This window comes from Mauremys reevesii, linkage group 6 (assembly GCF_016161935.1).
Source record: "Mauremys reevesii isolate NIE-2019 linkage group 6, ASM1616193v1, whole genome shotgun sequence".
In the NCBI taxonomy this organism is placed as follows: domain Eukaryota; kingdom Metazoa; phylum Chordata; order Testudines; family Geoemydidae; genus Mauremys; species Mauremys reevesii.
This window is the reverse complement of record NC_052628.1, coordinates 38,540,117-38,566,662: the sequence shown is the minus strand read 5'-3', so window position 1 is coordinate 38,566,662 and position 26,546 is coordinate 38,540,117. Positions and strand designations below refer to the sequence as shown.

The 26,546-nt window shown below is 40.9% G+C and overlaps 1 protein-coding gene across 10 annotated transcripts in view; it reads right to left on the bottom strand.

The window, feature by feature from the left end:
- Positions 1-26,546, bottom strand: part of RNF180 (ring finger protein 180) — a 135,785-nt gene that overhangs the window by 23,840 nt on the left and 85,399 nt on the right. For 7 of the 10 annotated variants that reach the window (XM_039544739.1, XM_039544738.1, XM_039544743.1 and 4 more), the window contains one exon: positions 779-1,004. In XM_039544739.1, the coding sequence (XP_039400673.1) occupies positions 779-1,004 (226 nt within the window). Of the gene's footprint in view, positions 1-778; positions 1,005-26,546 lie in introns of those variants that run through there. The other 3 variants (XR_005600441.1, XR_005600442.1, XR_005600443.1) reach the window with 2 other exon arrangements.

Sequence of the window (26,546 nt, the reverse complement as noted above, 5' to 3'; positions counted from 1 at the left end):
CCCAAACTCTATAGAATCAGAAGAGCAGAGCTCAGGAGTCTGGGGGGGAAGGCTGGCCAGTGTCTAAGGCTCAGATCCTCCAAGGTATTTATATGCAAAATGGAAGTTAGGCATCTAAAACTACCTTTGAGGATCTAGGTCAAAGAATAGAATTAGATGGTGGACCTTGACAGTTCTGTCAGGTTTTATTTTAGTCTATGATGAAATTAGTTTAAGATGAATAGAGAAATAAATTCTTTTGTGATTAAGTGTAAAATTTGAAAAGTTGCCTTTTAGGGACATATTCTGACAATGTGTGCACGTATAAAGTTTGGAGTTTGTGGTTCTTAAGTTACACTGAGCCAAAGAAACGAGACGTCAAGGGTAAATTTAAAAAAGGAAACATTTTTAAAGTGTTTCCTCTGCAAAAGCTAATAAATATTTAAGAAGGAATGCACAGGAAGAGTTATTGCACCAAAACTGGAAATTAAATGCAAACACTAAAGTCTGAAATAGAGGGATTTTAGTCACACTTCAAATGCAAACAAATCTCAATGCACTCTTAACTATGGAGTCATTAATGATGTGTGTCACTGGGCCAAATTCTGCTCTGAATATACTTATATCTGGATTTACCGAAATGTTCATTATTATTTACACATGACAACAGAATTTAGCTGACTGTATACTGTTAGCAGGGCTCTTGCTATATTTTTAGCTGCATATTTTTTCAGACCAGAAATGGGAAAAGGAAAAGTTACAAGTGTTTTCTATATTTAAAAAAGTTTCATTTTTATACCTGTTTGGAAAAAGACTCTGGCAATTATAGTACGGCACAGTGGACATGGAGTGTTGGTTGGGTTGTCTTTGGCAAGCATCCGCAAGCAAGGTTCACAAAAGATGTGGTGGCATGGATAGCACATATACGGATTGAAATAAACATCCAAGCACACTGCACAGAGGTAGCTTTCTTTATCTCCTCTTTGTTCATGCTCATCGTCTGTATTCAGGTTATCACTCAGAGTCTGCAAGGAAAAAAAAGAAAAATCTCTTCACAGCGCAGTTTAAAACTTTTGGATCAGTCAAGTAGGAGGGAAGGTGGTCTTGTATTATATCTAAGAAATAAAGGTATGATTCCCAATGGTTAATACATAATTCTTTTGAAGAGATAATGAAGCATCCTCAAGTGACAGAAATGCTTCTTACAACAAGCATATTGAGGGAAACAATTATGGACATTAGACCTGGGAGCCTAAAAGTAAAGAGAAACATGGAACCAAAAAAACTGGATAAAAATATAGCAATTTACAGATTCCTGCCTTTCCTATAAATCTTAATATTTTCTCTGTAATTTTATAACAATAAAGAGCTGCTAAGTTTAACACAAAAATTTAGTAACCATAAAAAACATAAAAACACTATGTGCATTTCTTCTGCCTTTGAAAGAACATTGTCCATTTGTGGAAGGCATGCTCCAGTGGGGATAAGAACTCAAAAATTTTGGCAAGTGCATGGTTTTGCCAAAACCAGTTGCTCTACATTTTCATAAGCTAATCTACTTGTAGGAGGACCAACCTGGTCCTTCCATATGGTTTGCAGAATGCATGAGCACTAAAGCCTTACACCCTTATGCCAAGTACTAGCCTCAGACAACCTTTCATTCTTGCTCAGAAATGGGACCTGTGCATCAGCCCCCCCGGTAATATTCAATCCTTATATAGCATTTTTGGGCCTGAGATCTTAAAACACTTTATAAAAAGAGGCAAGTAGCATTAGTCTCATTTTACAGATGGGACTTAGACACAGAAAAAAGTGACTTATCCAAGATCATCCAAAAGGTGGGTAGCAGAGCTGATAACAGAACTCAGGATTCCTGAGTCCCAGTCCAGTGCTCTATCCACTACGTTCCCCAGAAGCAGAAATAGAGATGAAGGGATACATTTAAATGCAGATGGGGAAACCAGGAGATTAAGCATGTGAGAGAGGAGTCTAGAATGAGAATGAGGTTGTAAACCTGGGTAACTGGAAGGATGGTACCAATATATATAGTAACAGAGAAAGGCGTGGGGACAACTGGATGGTGGAGTTTTGTGTACACCATGTTCAGACTGAATTGGCAGCTGGACATTCAGATAGAAATGTTAGAAAGACCACTGAAAATGAGGGGCTGAATGAAGGAGGAGAGGTCCGAGGTGGAGTACCAGATTTAGGAAATATTGGTAGAGGGATAATACTTACAACCAAGTAATTGAAACCAAAGAAGTAAACTATGCAATAAGTCCCACAAAAACATTTATCCCACGATACCAAAATAGCAAAATCACTCCCTGTTAAGAGACTTATTTAAAAAGAATACATTTGACCAGCTTAGAATGTACTGAGTAAATTCAAAAAATGTTCATGTTCAGCAGGAAATAAAAAAGGGAAGACAAAAATCAGTACTACACTTTTAAAATCATCTTGCAAAAATACCTGTCCCAAATTAAAAGTGCAGAAAACATGCAAAATTTATTTGGAAAAAATACTAACCTAGCAAAAATTAATGATCAAAGTTAGACCATTTTAAATGGCCTTGGAGTAAAATAAATGTAAGTCACTTTTGAAACAGAGGCACAAAAGCCTAAAGATACCTACATATGTTTTGGGCAATGCAAGCACTGCTCCAAGCCTGACTGGTAGCTAATTTACTATTTCATGATATTTATGTCAATAAATTGTCCTGAAATGGTGAGTGACTGATAACACAAGGAGGAGAAAGTCAGCACCATTTATTTATTTCTAGGCTCCTATCCTGTAGACTTTGTATTTACCAAAAGCTGATACAACAGAGTGCAGTGGACACCACCCTTCCATCTAATTAATGTAAGATTAGCATTTTGGTATTGGATTTTTTTTTTAATTGTGCAAGTACAAAGGCTGTCTCACTTTAAATTAGTAACAAAAGGGATACACCAACATGTAAACATTCAAACCCTTAAATATAAAACACATTTTATCAGAACAACAAGGTGGGTGAGGTATTATCTTTTATTGGACCAACTTCTGTTGGTGAGAGAGACAAGCTTTTGAGCTACACAGAGCTCTCCTTCAAGTTCTTCCAAATTAGGCCAAGAGGCCCTTTGAGGTTTGTGTACCTTCAGGCACTGTGTTTTAGTTGACAAGTATATTCAGGGCAGACCTTCTTTTTCGCAGGCTTCTGGCAAACTTAAGCTTAAAACCTATAGATCAGAGAGGAGCAGAGAGGCCAATGCCCCTGGCCTACATATCTATATTATAAGTTAATAATTCACTCTATGCTACTTGCACTCTAAATTTCTCCCCATACAGCCACTCTCACTAAAATCCAAAAACAAGTTAAAAACCTCAGAGCAGAGCAAAGTAGCTTAAGCAGCTCTCAGGAGTTACCTATTGCCAGGAGCCATGTCCTCCTTTCAGGCTTTTCTGCTTCAGCTTGCGCAGCTTGTGCTGGATAAATTGCTCATGGGAAAAACAACTGAAATGCTACCTTCTTCTACAGATAACTTTTGTTTAAAGCAGATACCATAGCTTCTTTTTTTCTTGTTTTCATATTTAGAAGAAGCTACAGGCAATGGGACTGGTCATCTAAAATGATGAAATACTTCACTGACCACAGTTTCTGAGCCCATGATTAATTATGTGTAGTGAGCATAAACTTTTGATTAATCTCTTATAAGGCAAGAAACAAGGCAACAACAAATACGTTGGGTAAACACTCAAACTGAAACTCGTAAAATGATTAACAACTAAAATAAGATAATATCAACATAAAACGTGTCAACATTTAAAAGACCACTCAGATGATTATTTAATTGAACAAAAATTAACCTTTTTATTTTAAAAAACATGTTTTCTACAGAGATCTACCAAAAACCATCCTCCAAACCCCACATACAGTGCATATATTTATGATGACTTCTGTTCGGAGCTCTGTCCCTCTCACAAGGAATGTATAAACTGACATCCCAGAGAACTCACTGTGCCGCCAATTCTGAAATAGAATTATGTAAAGGCTGGTCATGGCTCCATAGTTAAAGTTGAGTTCCATCTTCCACTTAAACCTCTTTGTTTTGTATGAAAAATACAGCATCTCTTCCCTAAACTTACAGCACTAACTCTTTGGGTACAGAGTGATTTTTCCAAGAATTTAAAAGTCCATTAATTAGTTTCTGAATTAAAGTAGATTAAAAACCGGGTCCTTTAAGAAATTTAGCATCAGTGTCAGTCTTTTCTTTGTCCTGAATGATTTAATAATAGAACTCAAACTTTTCATAGAGTTCAAATTCATTGAAATTTATGCATTCTAGTGTATGGGCTGTATTTGAAGGAGTGTACTGCCATGCCATGGAATCCACGACTGGAGGCAGGTGATATTCCATTGCATAAACTAGCTCTCATTGCATAACTAGCTCCACCAGACCTCCCAAGATAGTTTCACTGGATGAACTTCTTCATATCCCATGATACAGAGTGAGGGAACAAACTCCATCATGTACAAACTGATCAAGTAGAAGCTAAGTGAATGCAAACCAGAGAGTTTCCAGCCCCCTGCATGGGGGTAAGCTGTAAGGAAATGATTTGAGCCATTAGAGTACACTGGATGGCAAAAGAAAATCTGTTTTTGGATAGATATTTGGATACTTTCTGTCAAAATAAATTATGTTTTATGGTGGTGTATTATTATATGTGTGATGAGAATTTAGTAAGAAACCAAGATAAACGCACAGCTAATATAGCAGAACAGCAAGACATTCCAACTGGAAACTGGATTAGTCCTAACTCTTCTTTGCTGCTGATGGTGATTAGGATTGGTATGTTGGATAAATCGGCCAATTTATAACAGCTTTTCCTTCTTAGTTCTTAGAGAGTCAGGGTCGAGCTAGGTTAGGATACCAGGAAGTCAGGGTCAAGCACCTGGTTACAGACAGGAAGCAAGTAGTAGCAGACTCTGGGACACACCAGGGACAGGAGCTGGAGTCTAAGGTTCACAGACAGGCAAGGTTTGTAGCAGAAGCAAGCAGATGATCTACATCATTTCTCAGACAGCTCCCTGTAATGACTTCCTGTTTTTTTTACTGGCATGGGCCAACTAGTGGACTGCAGGGGGCCGCCACTCAAACCCCACTGGGCACTACTTCCTGCAGTATCTAGCTTCACAGAGTCCCCCAGCAGAAATATAGCCTGAGCTCCTGATGATCATGCACAAGCATTGGCTGCCTCAGATCTCTGTAGTCCCACGTTCTGGTCCTGCAAGTGCTTTCACAATGATCACCCTGTAGGATTTCATACTAGATTAACATAATGGGCCCTTTGGGCTTTAAACATCTTTGAATGTCTTACACTAAAACTGCATTTAAAGATCATTTCTTTCAGCCAGAGAAGAACCTGCCTTGTTATAGGACATCAAAGACATAATGAGCATGTTGTCAGTTCTGTGTTAAGGTAATTGACCTGATATAGGTATGCTTGGGCAACTACATAAGGCCAAAATAGCATTATACGAATAAATTTGAGATGGAAGTCCCTCCTTAAAAGAGGGAACAGCATACATACTTTGCAGCCCAGAAGGTTCACAAAGCCTCTACATGGCAGTAGCACTAGATGCATATTGGGATGGATTACAGTCAGTATCTTATTCTAGCTCTTTTATTCCCCAAACAGCTATCTAAAACTATTGCAAGGAAGTGAGATACTTCACACTGAAAAAGCCATTTGGTAAGTGCAGGTCTGTTTTCTGATTGCTTAGAGAACTGTGTCCTTTTTACATTCTCAGTGAAGTTCTGACTCTTCCTATCAAAATAATTAATTATAATCATTTGGGAAAAAAACATTTCAAATTTTTTAATTTAAAGCTTCATTAGAGCTGCAGGAAATGTGATAACCCCAATGATCTGTTACTGCCATATACTATTTAAAGTATCAGTTAAGTGAGTCTATCATTAACATAATCTATTTTCAGTGAAAATAGTATCTGAAGACATGACTGGATTACTTCAAGAACATTTAAATGTACATCCTTTATTACGGTTTGATACAAGAAAAATTAATCAATTTCATTCAGTCTAATATTATTTTAAAGAACAAAGCACTCTTTTCGTGGAACAAATGAAACACAACATCCATGAAGACCAATAAAAGCGTAGAGAACATATTTACCTATTTCTTACCCTCCTTTATGCACACCTGGCATTGGGCTTACAGCATTTTTTTTTAATCAGTCATATAATGTATTTTTATTTCATATTTTTATTAGAGAGCTACAAGGTGGGTGAGGCAATATATTTTATCGGACAAGCTTCTAGATTATCAGAGTGTCTCAACTAGATAGAATAGATTGTTTAGTATAAGTAGTTAACACATATTTCAAGGGAGCATCCAAGGTAAAGTGGCCCATTAACATCCCTCTAGTTATAGGTGAGAAAGGGGAAAAAAGCTGGGGAAGGGGCCTGTTTAAATGGGGTATAGATTGTTGTTATAAACCATAAATCCAGTGTCTCTATTCAGTCCATGATTTTTTTAGTATCTTGGAAAGTTATGAATTTAAGCTCGCAGGTTCGTCTTTTAAGATGTTGTGCAGGTTTCCTTTGAGGATGAGGACTGAAAGTTCAGATATAGAGTGACTCCTTTGTAAAAAGTGTTCAACTACAGGTGATATGGTATTTTCCTCTTTTATCATTTTTCTGTGTGAGTTCAGTTGAGAGCATAGTGATTGTCTTGTTTCACCCACATAGTTGTTATTGGGCCATTGAGTGTACCACATGTTGTAATAGGCATGTGTAGGACACATGGATCTCGAAAGGTGTGTTGTGGGGAATGTTGATCATTGTTTTTCCCTTTCCCCTATGATTGGACTGGAGAGGTGTCATCTCGAATGGTCCCTCGAAATATGTGCTAACTACTAAGGCTAAACAATCTGTTCCACCTTTTATTTAGCTGTGAGAGTCTTGAGTACATTTCCCAGACTTGAAGAAGAGCTCTGAGTTAACCTCTAAAGCTGGTCTCTCTCACCAACAGAAGTTGGGCCTTATCTCTCTAATATCCTGGGACAAACAGGGCTACAGCACTACGGTATATATTTATATTATGGTAGTGCCCAGAATTCCCAATCAGGATTGGGTTGCATTGTGATGGATGCTGTGCTCATATAAAGATGCAGCCCCTGCCAAAAACAGATTATGTGTTTTATTTTTTAAAGAAGTTATGATGACATTCAGCTTAATCCAAGTAATTAGATATGAAGTTATTTAGGTGCTCTTTGTTATGTTGATTGATTAATCCCTCTGGATCTTTCCATGCACTAATTGAGCTGTCGCCTCTTAGAATACACATCTAAACTGGCAATTCAAGATATTATTACTTTCCTGAAAATTGCTGTTAGAAGAATTATATTTATCACGTTAAACTCTTGGGAAAGCAGCTCTTCCTGAAGCTAGTGGCAACTGTTTCACTGAATAAATAAATTAAAATTGTATTATTTCTATTAAAAGAATTAAATCATCAAGATTAATATAGAGGAAGGCCATAAAAATACTCTGCGTATTTTGAATCTAATTCTTGTTAACGTGTGTGAATTTATGCCTACCGTTCATATAGCAAGAAAATAGGAAGTATCTATCATTCTATGAGCCTTATCATTTTGACTTTGATTTTGAAACTAATAAAATAAATATTAATTTTCACTTAAAATGAGTTATGATAACCATTAAAGCTATTTCTGATGTTGGCAAGTAAAACATTTCAGTGAATGTACCTGTAGCAGTGAGTCTCAGAGCCCGGGTCTACATGTGTGGCTCCCGCTACAGCGCTAAAAATAGCTGTGTAGATGATCCTGCTTGGACTGGAGCTCAGGCTCTGAAACCCAGGGGGAGGTGAGTGAGAAAGAGACTGCAGTGAGTGAGAGGGTCTTCCCTGCAAGACCCTTTAAGACCAGAGGAGGTGCCCCAGCTAGGAAGGTCTGGGAGTAGTTTGCTAAAGCAGAAAAGCACTGAGAGATCAGGGGAGTTTGGGGCTGTACCCAGTTTAAAAATGGAGAGAAGATTTTTGTGTTTAAATTTGAACTATAAGTTAATAAAGCAGAGCCTAATGAGGACTGTTGCTACTGGACTTGTAAAAGCCTATTTTTGAAGTTTATTGAGGAACCAAGAGGGAAACTGAGGTGAGGGGCTGCTTGCACGGCTACCCTGAGGCCACAAGGGGGAAGCCGGGAGGAGGCCACTTGTTGACATTGGAGAAGTTGACAGGATTTGCAAGACCCTCCTACTGTCAAGAAGGAAAGTGGATGCATAATCAGTACATAGAAACATCTAAGGGTGTCAGGACAGGCCTGCTGGGTGCGAAAAGGACGTCAATACCATGTTCTTGGGAAGGGACATTAATGGGCTGCTCTCCTTGATGGAGAGATATCAGAAGGAACAAGCGGCTTTTAAAGAAGCTAGGCAGCTGGCCCTGAAGGAAAGGATGAATTAGCCATGGATAAGAAGGGCTTGGAGTGGCAAATTGATATGCTGGTGGTGGTGGACAAAAGGAACAGGCTTCGTCTTTAGGTGGCAGAGATGTAGGCACCTTTGGAGAGAGGGCAGTTTCTATCTGAAAGTAGTCAGATGAAAGGAGAGGGACAGAGGCTGCAGAGTGAGACCAACAGAGGCCAGTGAAAGAAATAAAACATTCCCTCAGGTAGAACATGCCATAGGGTGGGCAAGGTTCAAAGGGTTGTGTGTGTCACAGAGTGGCTCAGCTCTTAATGGCTGGAAAGCCTGGGGATAGCCAACCCTAATTACTAGAGGCACACCTGGGTTGGGTCAGGTGATTCCACTATCTGAGCAATAGGAAGCTGCAACTGGGGAGAGGAGAGGGGATCTGTGTAGAGACTGCAGTGAGTGAGCTGCTCCTCCAGGGAAGATCCTAAGACCAAGATCCTAAGGCCCAGGTAGGAAGGGCTCAGAGTAGACTGCTAATGTAGAAAAACCCTGAGACAACAGGGGGGTTTGGGGCTGTGTCCAGCTTAAGGCTGGAGGGAAGATTTTTGTGTTTAAATCTGGAAGTTAAGTTAACAAACCAGAGCCTAAGGAGGGCTGCTGCTACTGAACTTGTAAAAAGCCTGTTTTGAGTTAACTGAGGAACCAAAAGGGGAAAATGAGGCACGGTGCCGCTTACAGGTCTGCCATGAAGCCAGGAGAGGGTGCCCAAGAGGAGGCCACTCATTGACAGTGTCATTGCATCTAAGACAGTGTTTCTCAAACTGGGGTTGCCGCTTGTGTAGGGAAAGCCCCTGGCAGGCTGGGCCGGTTTGTTTACCTGCCCCGTCCGCAGGTCCGGCCAATCGTGACTCCCACTGGCTGCGGTTCACTGCTGCAGGCCAATGGGGGCTGCTGGAAGCAGCGGCCAGTAAGTCCCTCGGCCTGCGCCGCTTCCAGCAGCTCCCATTGGCCTGGAGCAGTGAACCGTGACTAGTGGGAGCCGTGTTCGGCTGGACCTGCGGACGGGGCAGGTAAACAAACCAGCCTGGCCCAGCCCGCCAGGGGCTTTCCCTACACAAGCGGTGACCCCAGTTTGAGAAACACTGATCTAGGAGTAAAGCAAATACTTAATACCAATAATTTAATTTAATTTAATCTCAATCAGTGTTTCACACAGAGGGTGAAATTAATCCCAGAACAGAATCCTGCACAAGCGCCTCTCTTCCACTTAAAGCTTTGATACAGCATTTAAATAGTGCATAAAACCTTGCATGGACTCTCTCTGTGAGAATTTCTCCCAAAGAGAACACACCAGGTTTTTTTGGCAGAAGCTGCAGTATGAAGCAGTGTACTGCTCCTCATCATTAAATATCTCCTTTTCATTTCACAAATTGATGTGATGCTGTGCTGGGAGCTACATATGTACTAAACATAGTGGTGGGATTTGCAGATGTATTTAAATCGGAAGATTAAATGATAGACAAAGTAATATTCACTCTGCAAACAGGACTATAGTCTAGTACAGTAGTTCTCAAACTTCTTTTTTCGTGGACCATTTGAAAATTGCTGAGGGTCTTTGTGGACCACTTACTGATCTTTCCAAACGTTGTTTGGAAAGCGCTTTGGATAAAAGCGCTATATAAAAAAACCTTTAATAATAAAAAAAAAATTGTTCTACAAATAAAAGTACACAACTCATTTTAATATCAGTAGTCTTACCTTTCTAATGTGATGGATGTGCCCCCTCTCTCCTGCCGTGGCAGCCCCCGAGCTGGGCTGGGAAGGGGTTGGGTCTCTCCCTCTCTCCCCCACCACAGCAGCCCCGAGTGGGGCTGGGAAGGAGAGGGGGGTCTCTCCCCTGCCATGGCAGCCCCCGAGCTGGGGCTGGGAAGGAGGGGGCGTCTCTCCCCAGCAGCCGCAGCCCTGGAGCTGGGGAAAGTTGCCTCTTTCTCTGGCTGCTGAAGCCCTGAACATCCTAAATTCCTTGACTTTAGCAAAGCTTTTGATACTGTCTCCCACAGTATTCTTGCCGGCAAGTTAAAGAAGTATGGGCTGGATGAATGGACTATAAGGTGGATAGAAAGCTGGCTAGATTGTCGGGCTCAATGGGTAGTGATCAATGGCTCCATGTCTAGTTGGCAGCCGGTATCAAGTGAAGTGCCCCAAGGGTCGGTCCTGGGGCAAGTTTTGTTCAATATCTTCATTAATGATCTGGAAGATGGCATGGACTGCACCCTCAGCAAGTTTGCAGATGACACTAAAGGAGGAGTGGTAGATACGCTGGAGGGTAGGGACAGGATACAGAGGGACCTAGACAAATTAGAGGATTGGGCCAAAAGAAAACTAAGAGGTTCAACAAGGACAAGTGCAGAGTCCTGCACTTAGGATGGAAGAATCCCATGCACTGCTACAGACTAGGGACCGAGTGGCTAGGCAGCAGTTCTGCAGAAAAGGACATAGGGTTACAGTGGATGAGAAGCTGGATATGAGTCAACAGTGTGCCCTTGTTGCCAAGAAGGCTAATGACATTTTGGGCTGTATAAGTAGGGGCATTGCTAGCAGAACGAGGGATGTGATCATTCCCCTGTATTTGGCATTGGTCAGGCCTCATCTGGAGTACTGTGTCCAGTTTTGGGCCCCACACTACAAGAAGGATGTGGAAAAATTGGAAAGAGCCAGCGGAGGGCAACAAAAATGATTATGGGGCTGGAGCACATGACTTATGAGGAGAGGCTGAGGGAACTGGGATTGTTTAGTCTGCAGAAGAGAAGAATGAGGGGGGATTTGATAGCTGCTTTCAACTACCTGAAAGGGTGCTCCAAAGAGGATGGATCTAGACTGTTCTCAGTGGTAGCAGATGACAGAACAAGGAGTAATGGTCTCAAGTTGCAGTGGGGGAGGTTTAGGTTGGATATTAGGAAAAACTTTTTCACTGGGAGGGTGGTGAAGCACTGGAATGGGTTACCCTAGGGAGGTAGTGGAATCTCCTTCCTTAGAGGTTTTTAAGGTCAAGCTTGACGAAGCCCTGGCTGGGATGATTTAGTTGGGAATTGGTCCTGCTTTGAGCAGGGGGTTGGACTAGATGACCTCCTGAGGTCACTTCCAACCCTGATATTCTATGATTCTATGAAATTCCTCTCACCCCATCTTCTCACCCTACTGCCCCTTCCCACCTACCTCCTATTCCCCACAAGGCCACCACCTCACCTTACATGTGCATCTTCTCCAGGGTCCAAGCACCTAATTAGTGGAGCCATGCCTGCATGGCTCCACTAATCAGGTGGGTAGCCCTTCATTCTCTTGTGTGCAGCCGCTCAGGCGTGCACCTTAGAGGGAACTATCCACGGACCACTGAATGGAACTTGCGGATGACTGGTGTCAATGGACCACAGTTTGAGAACCTCTGGTTTAGTAGATACATCTGAGCAATCGCTGTCTTTTTGTCTAAAATATATATTTTCCTCTATTAGTAAAAGTACTGCTACATGATAAAAAAGGCTCTTTTCTATTCATTTCAACTATATGAAGAACTATAAAACTAATACAATCTATTTGTGCTGAAATGTTAATTCTGTATTTATGAAAATAGCCTGCATATTAATCTTAAAGTCATGACACAGGATGTTTTTCAAAAAGATATGCTCTAAGAATTATTTTTGGAAAGTTCTATGGCCTGTATTATATGTGAGATTAGATCACAGTAGTACCTCCTGGCCTTGGAATCTGCAAATCTATCAATTGACCTGCTGCACTGACATAATAGCTGAGTATTTGCATTTATTCTGGCATTCTCTCAGTATGCTGGATCTCTATGTGTATATATCATTCTGTCAGGAAAAATATAACAAAATGGTTGCAAAACGATGTCTGGAACAGTTTTGGCAGCTCTGTATAAATATAATCACAGCATTCTAAACAATGCATCTGATCCTCTTATTGTCATCCACCATAATATCAACCATCATTTACACGGTATGGATGGAATAATCCCAGTTAATAGACAGCATATGAAGATTATTTTTATGCAGAATACCAACTCCTCTTATCATTACAACAGGTCTCCAAATAGCAGACTGAGAGAGAAGGGGGACAGAATTTCCACCCTGTTCTGAACAGAATCTACACAAATACTCATCAATGCAGTCCAAATTTATCCCTTTTTCTGGGGTTTAGCTTTATAAGTAACAACAACATAAACTTTAGTCTTCTGCCCAAGCTTCACTGTTCCTCTATTCTATTCTCTATTCTAGATCCCAGTTACCTCTTTTCAGATGACTGCAGTCTGGATATAAGGGAGGATAGACTACCAAGCAGAAGCAAGAAAAGAGTCAGCAACTCCCAGCAGGGGTCTAATACCTGAAAACACAATGGGTCAACAGAAGAACTCAGCAACCTTGTTACAGAACTAAAGAATCCACACTTATGCATAGCCAGCAATCACAGCCCCTACATAACTGCCACTATTCCAGCCAAAAGGCTGTAATAACAGCCACAGAGAGGATGTGTTGCAGCACCGCACTGTGTCCATAGTTTAAGGTTAGCATAGATTCCATTACTTTCCCTAATGTTTTTAATTTCCCTACCCAAAGCCTGATGACAAGCTTTTTCTGGGGAGCTGTGTGAGAGGAAGAGGGTAAATTTCAACCTAAATTAATGATTTAATATTATATGGCTACAGCTAATAAACATATAGTCTTGACCATAGTTACTATTAGTAGTGGTTAACCTATAGCTATTCATCCACATTACTGGCACTGACAAGATTCAGACATAAGTTTTCCAACAAGACAGGGGAAAAAATAAAGTGAAACGTTTCTTGTAGAGCTCATTTTGTTCTTTACAGCGCACAACCTATGTAAAAATTGCTGGGGCTACTGTAGGAAACTTCATCCAAACAGGTTCACAGGAGATAGATCTACCAACACTATTTGTATGAGATCAAGATTTTCAAAAATAGTTCTATAAAGTTAAGTTCCTAAACCAATATTTAGACACCTAAATAAGTGGCCTGATTTTCAGAAGTTCTGAGTACCTAGTGGGAGCTATTGAGTAATCTTCATTTTTGAAAACTCAGGCCACCTATTCGTAGGCCTGGCTTGGCATGAGTAATTAAACATAGGGGAGGCCTCATTTCTTGGAAGACAGGATTAGGGAGGTAACAAAATCAGCAGGCTGAAAATGAAATGTTTCTGCTAAAATAAGTAAATGGGTCAGTAAGCTAAAAGACAGAATGTCTAGCTAAGGTAAGAGGGGGAATGCCTAGAGAACCTAAACACAAGATAACAATGGGCAAGAGAATTTGGGAACATAAAGATGAGATAAAGTGTAAATGCAAATATGGACAGCACATGGACAGACAGTTTTGTACAGAGACTGGTTCCTGCAAAGTCACCAAACCAATCCCAAAATATGTGATACAATGAATGGTGAATGTAATGTCATGTGTAAATATATATAAAGGAAGGGAGTTTCTGTATAACTTTAGATGTGTGGTAAGCCCGTTACCCAGACACTATACAACTGAGCCTGATCGACTCAAGTGTAGTTTGATTGTATGCTAATAAAGAAACCTCAGTGATGAATTCAGAGTTAAGCTGAGTTCTCAGGAACCAAGTGGATAAAGTCTTAGAGGCTAATGAGTGGATAAGATCTCAGAAGCTGCCCCACCGTACTCCTGTGTAGGGGAATCTTCCAGTGGCATGAAGCTGGATAGCTGGCTCTACGTCACACCCCACTGCGGCGCTACACTGCCACTAATTGCAGCCATCCTCCTGGTCAAGAGACGTGTCAAGGAAAAGGGGCATCGCTGGAGTTCTCTTCCCAGAGCAACCCCATAGTGGTTGTTGCATCCAGGACAAATTAGAGAGCCTTGGGATTGTTCTAAGTTGCTGTTTGTAATCAGACTGGAAGCCAGCTCAGAGAGTCCTTTGTGGCTCCTCCCTGAGTGAGGCCAGCTACCAAGCAGCCAGTCCCAATGGATCATCTGACCAAACGTTTTAAAGCGTCTGAGCCTGAAAACACTTTCCTCATTTCCACTGGGGTAAATGCAATCAGTCCAGATTGCTGGTTAGGAAGGGCCATTAGGGAGAACAACAGGTCTTAGAAGAAGCTAATCTCCCTCCAGGGAGCCTTCCTGGGGATACTACAAACAACCTCTGACTCATGGCTGCTATGACACTATGGGGTCATGTCATCAAGTCACCTGCTACTGGGCTCCATCTTGGAATACCAGTGTTTTTCCACTGAAAGGCATGGGAACCAAACTTGGAGACAAACGGTTTCCACCATATGCAAAAACTATTTAACACAGGGGAGTGACTTCATCATGGTTCTTCTCTGACTCCCTGCCCAAGAAGACTGCTGGAAACACCTGAGGAAAAAGGACTGGACTGGGTGAGAAGTGTTGTACCCAGGCTAGAAGGATTTCTAGCCGGTGAAAGGAATACCTGGAGTACTTAAGCTACAAACAAGAGCAGCTTGCCCTCAAGAATCTCTGCAAACTGCCTAAATCAACAATTAGGATGAGAATTTGGTACTCATATCCAATCTCTTTAGTATATTAATCTTAGATTGCATTTTGTTTATTTGCAAGGTAATCTGCTTCGATCTGTTTGCTATCCCTTATACTCACTTAAAATCTATCTTTTGTAGTTAATAAACTTGTTTTTATTTTGTCTAAAACCAATGCGTGGAAATCATAACTTGGGGCAGAAAGCTGTTGCATATATTCCTCTGCATTGAGGGAGGGAGTGAATTTCATGAGCTTATGCTGTGCAGTTTCCTGTGCAGCGCAAGACTGTATCATTTTGGGTTTACCCTCCAGAGGGGGTGTACACCTGAGAATCTGGTAAGTGCCCTAGATGTATAGGGACCCATTAACACTCAGTATTGTTGATCACATTATGAAGAGGATATTTCCATACCGTGATTGTGGATACAGTAATCAGAATGATTCTCAATTTTTAATTTTTTTTTGGCCATGGACTCTTTTTGGTGCTTGGTCCTGTAGCCAATGATTTTAGTTTATTATTCATTTATTGTGTGATGCTATGATTAATCAACCTGTTATATCATCTATATTCATTGTCTGTTAATTAGAGTTAATTTGGAGGATTATAGGTGTATAAGATTGAGCAGTATTTAAAGGAAACATGTATTAGACATAAGTAAGACAAGCTGAAATACAAGAATCTGTAGGCTGAGGCCTGCAAGATTTTAGCTTAACTATTTTAGGCCTTGGAGACAAGAAATCCTGACATTAGAAAATAACTGAGAAATAACCCAATGCTCTAAGATTACGGGAAAAGAGGTACCAAGTGGTAATATTGCAGAAGGCTAGCAAGAAGATTAAATTTTAAATTATAAAACGCTGTAAAAGCCAATATTATCTCCCGTTTATGCGCAGATATTGGGAGTCAAGCCGTCATGACCACGTGTTAACGGACCGCAGGTTAAGAGATCCATGCTGAAATATCTTAAAATATCTATATATACACATGTATAATTATCTAGGATTACATACGTAGTCATAGCATCCCAAATACTGCAGGCCTATCTGTTAACGGCGCTTTGCAAGAATATAAATTCAAATGTGTAATCTAATTAAAACATTGTTATTACTACACAGGGGTGAAAGTAACTCAGGACAATTACCGGTATGGGGCGGGGGCGGCTCTGGCCCCCGGAAGGGGCAGGGCCTTAGGTGGACGGGACAGGGCTAGGGGTCAGCATCCCCCAGCCAGCCCTTCCAGGCCACCTGCTCCGTGCTGTCTGGGGTTCCCGTGGTGATTTAAAGGGCCTGGGGCTCGCTGCTGCAGTAGCGGCTTCCGGAGCCCGGGGCCCTTTTAAATCGCTGGCCCCAGGGCAGCTGCTCCCTTTGCCCTCTCCCCGCCTATCAGCGGCCAAGGGGGGGGGCAAAAGGGGCAGGGACCTTAAAGTTGCTGCCCCCCCCCTCGCCCCATCGGCAGCCTAGCTGCCCTTTTTGCCTCTCCCATCGGCAGCCCTGCTGGTAGGGTCCCTACCGGCAGGGCCGCTGCCGGGGGTTGGGGGAAGGGGCAGCAACGTTAAAGTGCTGCCGTGGCAGCGCTTTAAGGACGGTCCTTTGCCACAGCAGCGCTTTGAGGATCCTTAAAGCGCTGCCGCAGCAAAGGACCATTCTTAAAGCGCTTCCACAGCAAAGGACCGTCCTTAAAGCACTGCTGCGGCAGTGCTTGAACATTGCTGTCCCTTCCCCGCCCTCCATTGGCAGTAAAGACGTACAACACATTTCCACTCTGCACTTCCTGTTGGTTTCTATGTCAGTGAGTTAGTGGGCAAATCTGTAGCGCTCCATAGCAAGTTCCTGTACCGCGTGTTAACGAGTCTCGCGTGTTAAACACGTAGCACTGGGAGGCATGGTGCTACTGTGCATTAAGCGGATTCACGCGTAAACCGGTCTGTATTAAAAAAGAGTGCCCAGAGCGGGAAAATAGAGATTCCTATGGGAAACCTCCAACAGGAACCATCCCCGTATTAAGTATCAGCGGGTAGCCGTGTTAGTCTGTATCCACAAAAACAACAAGGAGTCCGGTGACACCTTAAAGACTAACCGATTTATTTGGGCATAAGCTTTCGTGGGTAAAAAACCTCACTTCTTCAGATGCAGAGGTTTTTTACCCATGAAAGCTTATGCTCAAATAAATCTGTTAGTCTTTAAGGTGCATCCCTGTATTGATGATCAATCCATGAAAGGGCCATCAGACTCTAACACCATCTAGGAGGATGTGAGTATGTCTATAGTTATAACTAGTACATGGATATATTTAGGAAGTCTATATGCTGTGACATTTATAACTTTGTTGGCAACCTTAATAAAACTGCTAAAAGATAGTGGACCTTGTTTTTGTGATTGTATGTGTTACTTGCCTATGGCTCCTATGGGCTCTAGATCCAGAACAGAGAGAGAGAACACTATTAAACTTGAAACTGTAGCTGTTAGAGCCGAACCCACTGTAGTATCATAGAATATCAGGGTTGGAAGGGACCTCAGGAGGTCATCTAGTCCAACCCCCTGCTCAAAGCAGGACCAATTCCCAACTAGTATAATTAACATGAAATAAAATAAAAGGCTACAGCCCCAACTTGAAGGCCAGTCTAGCAGAGTTTGTAGTTTTCCTGTACTCATTCATTCTGGGGTTTGCATGCATTGGCACTGACTTCCTCTGGGCCGGGGCGGGGGCGTGCTCAATCCACCATTCTGCCCTGGAGCACCCATGGAGTCGGCTTATGTTTGCATCCACCAGTGGGCTTTCAACCGCTGCTTCTCTTGGATGTCTTGCATTGCAGTGACTTCTGTCTGAGAAAGATACAGACACCAAAGTTGCTTTGGGAATCAATTACCAGATGGTACTAACGGAATGAATAATTGCTGCTTCTCTCTCCAAGCCCAGGCATTCATTACACAAAGACACCTCCTATAGTCTCACATCACGGAGCGGGATTCTTGTTCTTGTTTTTAAACTCAGAATTTCTCTGTGATGGACGACATCTAGAAAGCAGTAATGTCAAATCTGACATCTGGGTGATAGATGGCAGCAAACTAGATATAATCTTGAAATGCGAAATGGACAAAAGAAAGACACAAGACAATTTTGAATTGTCTCAAAACAGAGCTGCATGTCCCTCTCTGCATTACATTGGTGAGACCAAACCTGGAACACTGCCTTCAGTACTGTGCATTTTAGTACCAGAAAACAGAGAGAAAAGAAGAAGTCTAAAGAAAAGCAACAAAAGTGATTCGGAGTCTAGGGATTGATTTGTAATAAATAAATAAATAAACAAACAGACAAATTCAGGTTACTATAAAAGGGTTACTATGTATAGCTTAGCTACATGACAATTAATGGGACATGATAACAGTGTAAAAGCATTTGAAGAGCATAAACAGAATGGGCATATAAGTAGAAATTACAGGATGAAATTAAGAAAGAACATTTAGGCTGAATGGCTGAGAAGCTTCTCTTATAATGAGAGCCAACCAATTGTGGAATAATATCCTAATAGAAGTAATGGAAGCATCATCTCTTGGGACTTAAGACAATAAACTGGACAAAGCACTAGAAAACTTACTATAGAGAATAAATCTGCATTGGCAGAGAGATGGCTCTGATGACCAAATACGTTGAAGTTCTATGAATCTATTATTCATGTGGGATGTGGCACTTTGCTGCATTGGCACCAAAAAACTTGTTCTGAGCAAAGTTTAAGGAGAATGGTCTTAGAAAATTGATGGCATCTCACATCCTCCTTTTCAAAATTATGAAAGCATATGCCAACGCTGAACCACACAATGCGTTCATACTAGTGAGTGGTTCAATGAGGAAAATGCATAAATGAGTTCCACAGGAAAACTAATACTTTCAATTTTATTACGATCCAGTTATTATACTATCTGCGTAAAATAGTAACAGAATTCATATTCCTCTGCTCATTCCCAGAGAATGGATAAAGGAGCATTTCCCATGCAAGCATGATGGAAGAAGTTGTTGGTTTTTAAGAATGAATTTGCTCTCCTGGGTGTTTCAGCAGCAGTTTTATTCCCTGTAAATCTTGCTTGTATAAAGAAAGGAAAATGTAGTTATGCTTGGGTGTTTTTGGATTCCCAGAGGTCAAACCAGGAAGTTCTTTCAGAGAATGGCTCCACATTAGAACTTTAAAAATCCTTGTTACTAAGTTTTCACAATGGTGTATCCTTGCATTTGTTTTTGAGGGTCAAAATTACATCTGATGCGCAGTGTAAATTCGGTGAGGCAATAGTGAATATGGATGGATTATTTAAGTATAAGGAACAGGATAGATCCTTTAATGATTCATTTCCAGAGCTTAAAAAATGCAGGATTCTTGGAGACTAGGTTTTGGGAGTTTTAGCTGGACTTCACTGAGGCCTGGGTCTACACACACAGAAGTTTCATCAGTTTAATCCAGGTGTGATTTTATACCTGTACATCCTTTTGTGTAGATACTCTTATATTAGTTTAGCTTGCACCTATAAATTACAGGAGCAAGCTAACCTGTGTAAACTACATTTAACCTGTTGGAAGAGTGTCCACATACAAAGTTGCATGAGTTTAATGGCACACATTTAGTTAGAACCAGGGCAACATCTGTATGTAGACCAGACCTGAAACACACTTTCAGCCTGTGATAAATGAAGGCGGCAGGGGGTTGGAGTCCCATTTTATGGACACCCAGCCAACCAGTTAGCTATAAAGTCCCTCTTGGTGGCTGTTCTCTGCTTGCTTTACCTGTAAAGGGTTAAAAAGTCTCCCTGGCTAGGTAAAAGAAAGGAGTACCTGACCAAAAGAGCCAATGGGATGGCTAGAACGTCCTCTTTGACTTTTGTTGTTCTCCACGAAAGAGGGGAACAGGGCAGCAGTTATGTTATCCAGAAGCTTTAAGCCAGGTATGAAAAAGCATCAGATCATACCTAGAACTACTTATTGGAAACCCCCAGATGTGTAAGTAAATGAGGAATATCTAGAAAGACGTGATTAGGTTTATTTCTTTTATTTTGTAAGGCTTGTGGATTCCTCTGTGCTAACCCCAGATGCTTTTGTTTTACTTGTAACCTTTAAGCTGGATCTCAAGAAGCTATCATAATGCTTAATCCTGGTATTGTTTTAATAAAATTTACCTTTTTTAAGAACAGGATTGCATTTTTGTGTCCCTAAGAGGTTTGTGCATATGTTGTTTAATTAGCTGGTGGCAACAACTAATTTTTTTTGTTTTCTTTCTCAGCTATTCCCCGGAGGGAGCGTGAAAGGGCTTGAGGGTACTCCACAGGAAGGAATTCCCAGGTTTCAAAAAGGGGGTGTTTGCACTTGGGTGGTGGCAGCATCTAACCATCTAAGGTCAGAGAGAAGTTGTAACCTTGGGAGTTTAATATAAGCCTGGAGTGGCAAGTATTAATTTTTAAAATGCTTGCAGGCCCCCACCTTCTGCACTTCAGCCTTGATACAGCCAGGGGCAGCTCCAGGCACCAGCACGCCAAACACGTGCCTGGGGCGGCAAGCCACGGGGGGGCGCTCTGCCGGTCACTGTGAGGGCGGCAGGCAGGTTGCCTTCGGCGGCATGCCTGCGGAGGGTCCGCTGGTCCCGCGGCTTCAGCGGACCTCCCGCAGGCAAGCCACCGAAGGCAGCCTGCCTGCCGTGCTTGGGGCGGCAAAATACCTAGAGCCGCCCCTGGATACAGCCTTACCATTTTTTACAGTAAAATGTGTTTGCTAATTGAATATACTGTTAACTCAGAAGTACTATTCCAAAAGGAATAATTTGTTTTCCTTTCATGAACAATGGCAATAGCAAACCATGCATGATATTCAGAGGACATTATATTATTTACATGATCTATACAGTGAAGTCATATAGTTAATTTGTTCAGCTCCAAGAGATAAACATGTCAAAACAGTTACATTGTTTATTTCCTTACAAATGAAATGTAGATATGATTGGAGATGTTATGCTTTTTTGTTTATGAGCTATATTTTCATAATCAAAACATCAAAATAAATCTGTATAATTATTGAAATGTGTATTATTTGAGCTACTTGAAAGCAGACCAGCTGAAAACATTATTTAAGCATGACAAACAATTTTAGAGTATCTTGTAAACATCAATTGTTTTGTTTCATATTTAGGATTATTTAACTTCAGAAATTATCCCCATATAGTGAGCACTATAAAAAGGAATTTACAGTTATGTTAGAAATCTCTATGAAGTAAACATGAAAACCCTAAGTGCTGAGAAGATGCATAACTGAATATTCCCACTAGAAATCTTTGATTAACCAATACTCAGGTGTTCAGGAAGTACATAGTTGCAAAACTGGTTATTCAAATTTGTGTTACTTGGCACTCAAATCTTCAGACATCATTTCATAATCTTTGCATCTTGAAAATAATTCAGTTTTCAGATATGTATCCTAGGTTACATTTACATAGCATCTTTGTGCCAAAGGATCATAAACTGCTTTAAAAACAACATATTTGGCACAGTGGCTAAGGTATCAAACTGCAGCTCAGGAGACATTAGTTCTATTCCTAGCCTGCCCAAGGTGTGCTGTATGAGTTTGGGCAAGTCCCCTCAGCTCCTTGGTTTAACCATTTGTAAAATGGGAATTCCATGTTTATTTCCTTTGTAAAGTATTTTGAGATCCTTAGATGAAAAGCTGCATATTTCTGTTACTATATTTTTTATTTAGATTTAAAAACCACAAGTTTCTCCCCCTCTAGGTGTCCCAGAAAATTAACTAAAATCACAATTAATATAAACAAAAGAGAACCAGCAGCAACTCCACAAGTTATACAAATAAGTAAATAAATTATACATCATAGATAAAATAAAAGAAATACCACACCATCCCTAACTATCAGCTCTACTCTCATACAGCATCTCATTCCACAAAAACCCCTTTAAAAAGATGAGCCTTGCAATATGTCCTTACGGCCAAGTGATTCAGGCTATTTTATAAGTAAGAGGAGAACATTCTCAAGAGAAGGGGCTCTAACAAAGACCCTGCAGGCAGCCCCATCTTTTATACAGAATATATGCCTACCACTAAAATGAAGCCACCGCAGCGTTAATCAGGGCATCTTTTAACAATGCACAGCAACATTACAAACGAGTATAAAACAGCTGGACACAGCTGCATGTAGGATACATATACTGGTTTGCTAGAATTACTTTTCTGTGCTTTTGTGCCCTACATTTTCATTTAAACAATATTTGCAATAAGAGTTTGCATTTATTAACAGTTAAAATAAAAACAGCAATGGGAACAGATTTTTATTTTTATTTTATTTTTGCTGGCACTGAAAATGCAATTTTATTCACATCCATTTTTTCAATGACTCCAGTCCCTAACTTTTAGCCACTTTATGAGCATTAATAGCTACAATTTGCAAAGGAGGCCTGTTTGTATAATAGATTGAATTATCTCTATCTGTGTCAAATGGCACACATAAGAGTCAAACATCAGAGAGGTTAGAGATGAGATAATCAAAGAGGTTCTGGTCACAATGACAAAGTCTGATGAATACCAAGTAGGATGTTGTGATGCCAGCCTATTGTCATTACAGGAAATATACACTCATAACACAAGGTGCAAGTAATAGACTCAAAATTACTCTTGCCCTTTTTGTAGGGAGAACTGGTTCGTAGGGATGAGCACAGTTCTCGTCTTTTGGAGTTCTCTCGTTAGTGCGTTCTTTGTGTTCTTTCTGTTGTAACACTTACAGTCATATTGCACACCAATCTGTAATTTCTCCTAATCATTCCATTTTTAGCAGAGTTTAAAACAGCAACATATTTCACTAACGAAAGGACCTATATATATATGCTCTTACTGTTCTCATTATTTTCAACTACAATTATTTGTTTGAAAAAACTGTAATCACTTTGTAGGGGGAAGCTGTACAGTGAACATTTTATACTAATTGCATTGTAATGGCAACTTTATTACAGTGTTTTTAATCAGATAGTCTCTCAAGAAATTGAAGTTACCATATCTGTCAGTCTGTTGCAGTTGTAAAATGACAAGGATGGCTTGTGAAATTACCAAAGTATTAACATCTCAGTGATGTGATGAATGTCATGTATATATGTAAACCTCCTATAAGATCTCTAATTAATGTCCTGTATTTTCTTTGCTCAAATAATTGAAATGATAAAGCTCCCTTCTTAGGCCCTCCCCCACCAAGAGCACTGCACAAGCAAAAACAAATAATATAATAAAAATGAAAACATTGTAAGAAACCACATACAGTAAGTAAAAAAAAAAATAGAAAGTGGGATGGGAAGGCCTTTAAAGGTAAAATTCAGCTTTAATATACAATTTCCGTATCTAGATAGGCAGGTGTATATATAAACACCTTTTGAAAATGTTGTAAGCACCAAGCTGCTTGCATTGATTTCAGAGCTCAGATCAGTAGGTACCTAAATAGTTCTGTTCAGTGGGAGGTGCTGGGTGACAGGCACTTCTGAAACCCAGGCCACTTATTGAGATCCCTAAATTTAGGGCCTCATTTTTAAAAAATCTTGACCAACCAGAACATAAATTGAACATGGTCTCCTGGATCAGGGAAAATAGAAGACAGCAAATCACTGGATTCAGTGGTAGGTTTTGGGAATTTCAAACGGCTGAAAAGATTCTCAGAAGAAAATACCAAACATATTTTTGGTATTCCAGGGAAATACAGCTGACGTGCAGAAGAATGAGCAGAATTTGACACAAGTGCCCATATTGTAGGTTGCAACCAGACACACAGATTACTGATGCCAGAGCATCAAAGAAAAATGAGGCTACTTATTCAACAAACTCATGTCAATCTGTTACAAATAGATACAGAAAAATCACAAGTTATATAAAATCAATAGTCATATAAAAATAGTTAAGTCAACTCTACAACGGAATAAAAATCAAGAACAAATGCTTGTACAAAGTACTTAAAGCCAAACTTAACAAAAAACAAAACCCAAACAAAAAACTAAAAATCTGTCATATTTTATTGAAAGTGGCTCTATTAATTCTTTTCAAGATCTCAGCAAGGGGTTGTTCCTGCACATTAAGGATAATCAGTGCTGAAGTGGATGAACAGGGGTTTGGCACTCAAAAACAGGTACTCCTGCTGGATCAGAAGTTGCAGGAAAAAAAACAAGTGTAGGCAGGCTCACTTGCCACACTGTACATTAAGACCTTCCCCTCCCAGAACACTACTCAACATTGCAAACGTTGGCCTGTCTACACTACAGAGATTTTGCAAAGTTTCCCCATCATTGCTAACACCAATACAGCTTCACTGGAGTTACAAATTGTCGGAGTCCCAGGACTCCCAGTGTTGCGGGGTCACCAATAGTTTAAGCACCACTTTGATTAAACATGCCTTGAATAGGTTTAGAAGAGACTTGCTCAAAAATGCTGATGACTGCTATTACCTTGTGTACACTGGGACCCCAATGTGGCTAAAACAAGTGAAATTGCACTGGTATTAACAACAATGGGACTATTTTGCTAAATTTCCACAGGGTAGAAAAGGATCATGAGAAAAGTATGAAAAGGGGACACATTTGAGGAAGTATGTCTGTATTTTGGAGGAAATGGATTTACATTAAAAGCTAAACTACTGTTTTTAACAAAACAAAAAATTACTTGGGCTCTCAGGTAGGAATGAAACCTGTACTTACCTTATGGTATTGCAGTTAATGAGCAGAAGCAGGAAATGTGGCATTCAAAAGGGATACCGTGCATGCATGTACTGCCCTGTTCTCTACCACCTGCCTCTCACTTCACAATGCTTTGTTAATACTGCACAATTATTATGGCTATATTCCTTTAACCAATGAGTGCTCACTGTGCACATTCCACAAGAATCCTGCTCAGTTATTCAGAGGCATAAAATGGAAGCCAGACCCAGATTTTGGGCGAATGAAGAGCACTAAAAATGCCACATGCAGGGGGGACTGATCATCCTCTCTCTTTTTTTTTTTTCCCTGGTTCACGGTCCCATTCTACAGCCAGATGCACAACTTAAATATTGGGGGCTATGTCTACACTGCATAGTAAGCCTGGGCTGTGAGACTCGCACCTGCGAACTTGGTATTTCGAAGCTTGTGCTTGGGATCCACACTGCATTGTAAATCCAGGCCACCCGACCATGCTGATGTGTCCATACTGCATTACGCAGACCCGAGTAAGATCTTCTGCTTCTGGGGAGGCATCAACATATCCCAGGGGTCCTAGCACCCTCGCCAGCTGTAGCTGCCTCTAGGGTTGGTTCATAGTGGATTGTGGTCAGTCCATCTTGCCTGACTTGATTAGAGGTGGTTTGAGCCCACCAACACATCCAGCCAAGCCATTTTTGAATCTGCATGCTCCCAGAAGCCAGAGTCATCATCAACATGATCTCAACTCAGTGGAAGAACGTCTCCAACTCATGCTGTCAGTCCTATTTCGGGAATCATGCAGAGCATCTGTGAGATGCTGGTGGACATTTTAGTGGCAATATTTGACCTGCCAAAGCACTTCTCCCCGATGCTGCTCATGCATCAGGGTAATCAATAGTGCATCTGAGACTAGGGTTTACGATTTCAAAAGGGCTAACTTTACTAAATTAAGGCGACTAGTTAGGGAAGTGGACTGGGCTAACATATTTAGGGATCTAAAGGCAGATGACGCCTGGGGTTACTTCAGGTTGAAGTTGCAGGAGTTGTCAGAGGCATGTATCCCGAGAAGGGGAAAACGGCTCGTAGGTAGCAGTTTTAGACTGAGCTGGATGAGCAAGCGTCTTAGAGGGGTCATTAAGAAAAAACAGAAAGCGTACCAGGAGTGGAAAATGGGAGGGATCAGCAAAGAAACCTACCTTATTGAGGTCAGAGGGTGTAGGGAAGCAGTGAGAAAGGCAAAGCGACGGGTGGAGATGGACCTAGCGAAGGGGATTAAAACCAATAGCAAACGGTTTTTTAGCCATATAAATAGGAAGAAAACCAAGAAAGAAGAAGTGGGACCGCTTAAAATTTTAAACGGAGTGGAGATTAGGGATAATCTTGGAATGGCACAATATCTGAACGAATATTTTGCCTCAGTCTTTAATGAGGCTAATGAAGGGCTAAGGAATAGTGATAGAGGGACCGATGGGAATGAAGATATGGGGGTAGACATTACGGTATCTGAGGTAGAAGCCAAACTTGAACAGCTTAACGGAAGTAAATCGGGGGGCCCGGATAATCTACATCCTAGAATATTAAGGGAATTGGCGAGTGATATTGCTAGCCCGTTAGCGATAATTTTTAATAAATCTCTAAATTCGGGGATTGTACCGTTTGACTGGAGATTAGCGAATGTAGTTCCTATATTCAAGAAGGGGAAAAAAAGTGACCCGGGTAACTACAGGCCTGTTAGTTTAATATCTGTAGTATGCAAAGTCATGGAAAAAATCTTAAAAGAGAGTGGTTCCGGAGCATGAGGCCGATGGCAACTGGGATAGATTACAGCATGGATTTACGAAAGGTAGATCGTGCCAAACCAACCTGATCTCCTTCTTTGAGAAAGTAACAGATTT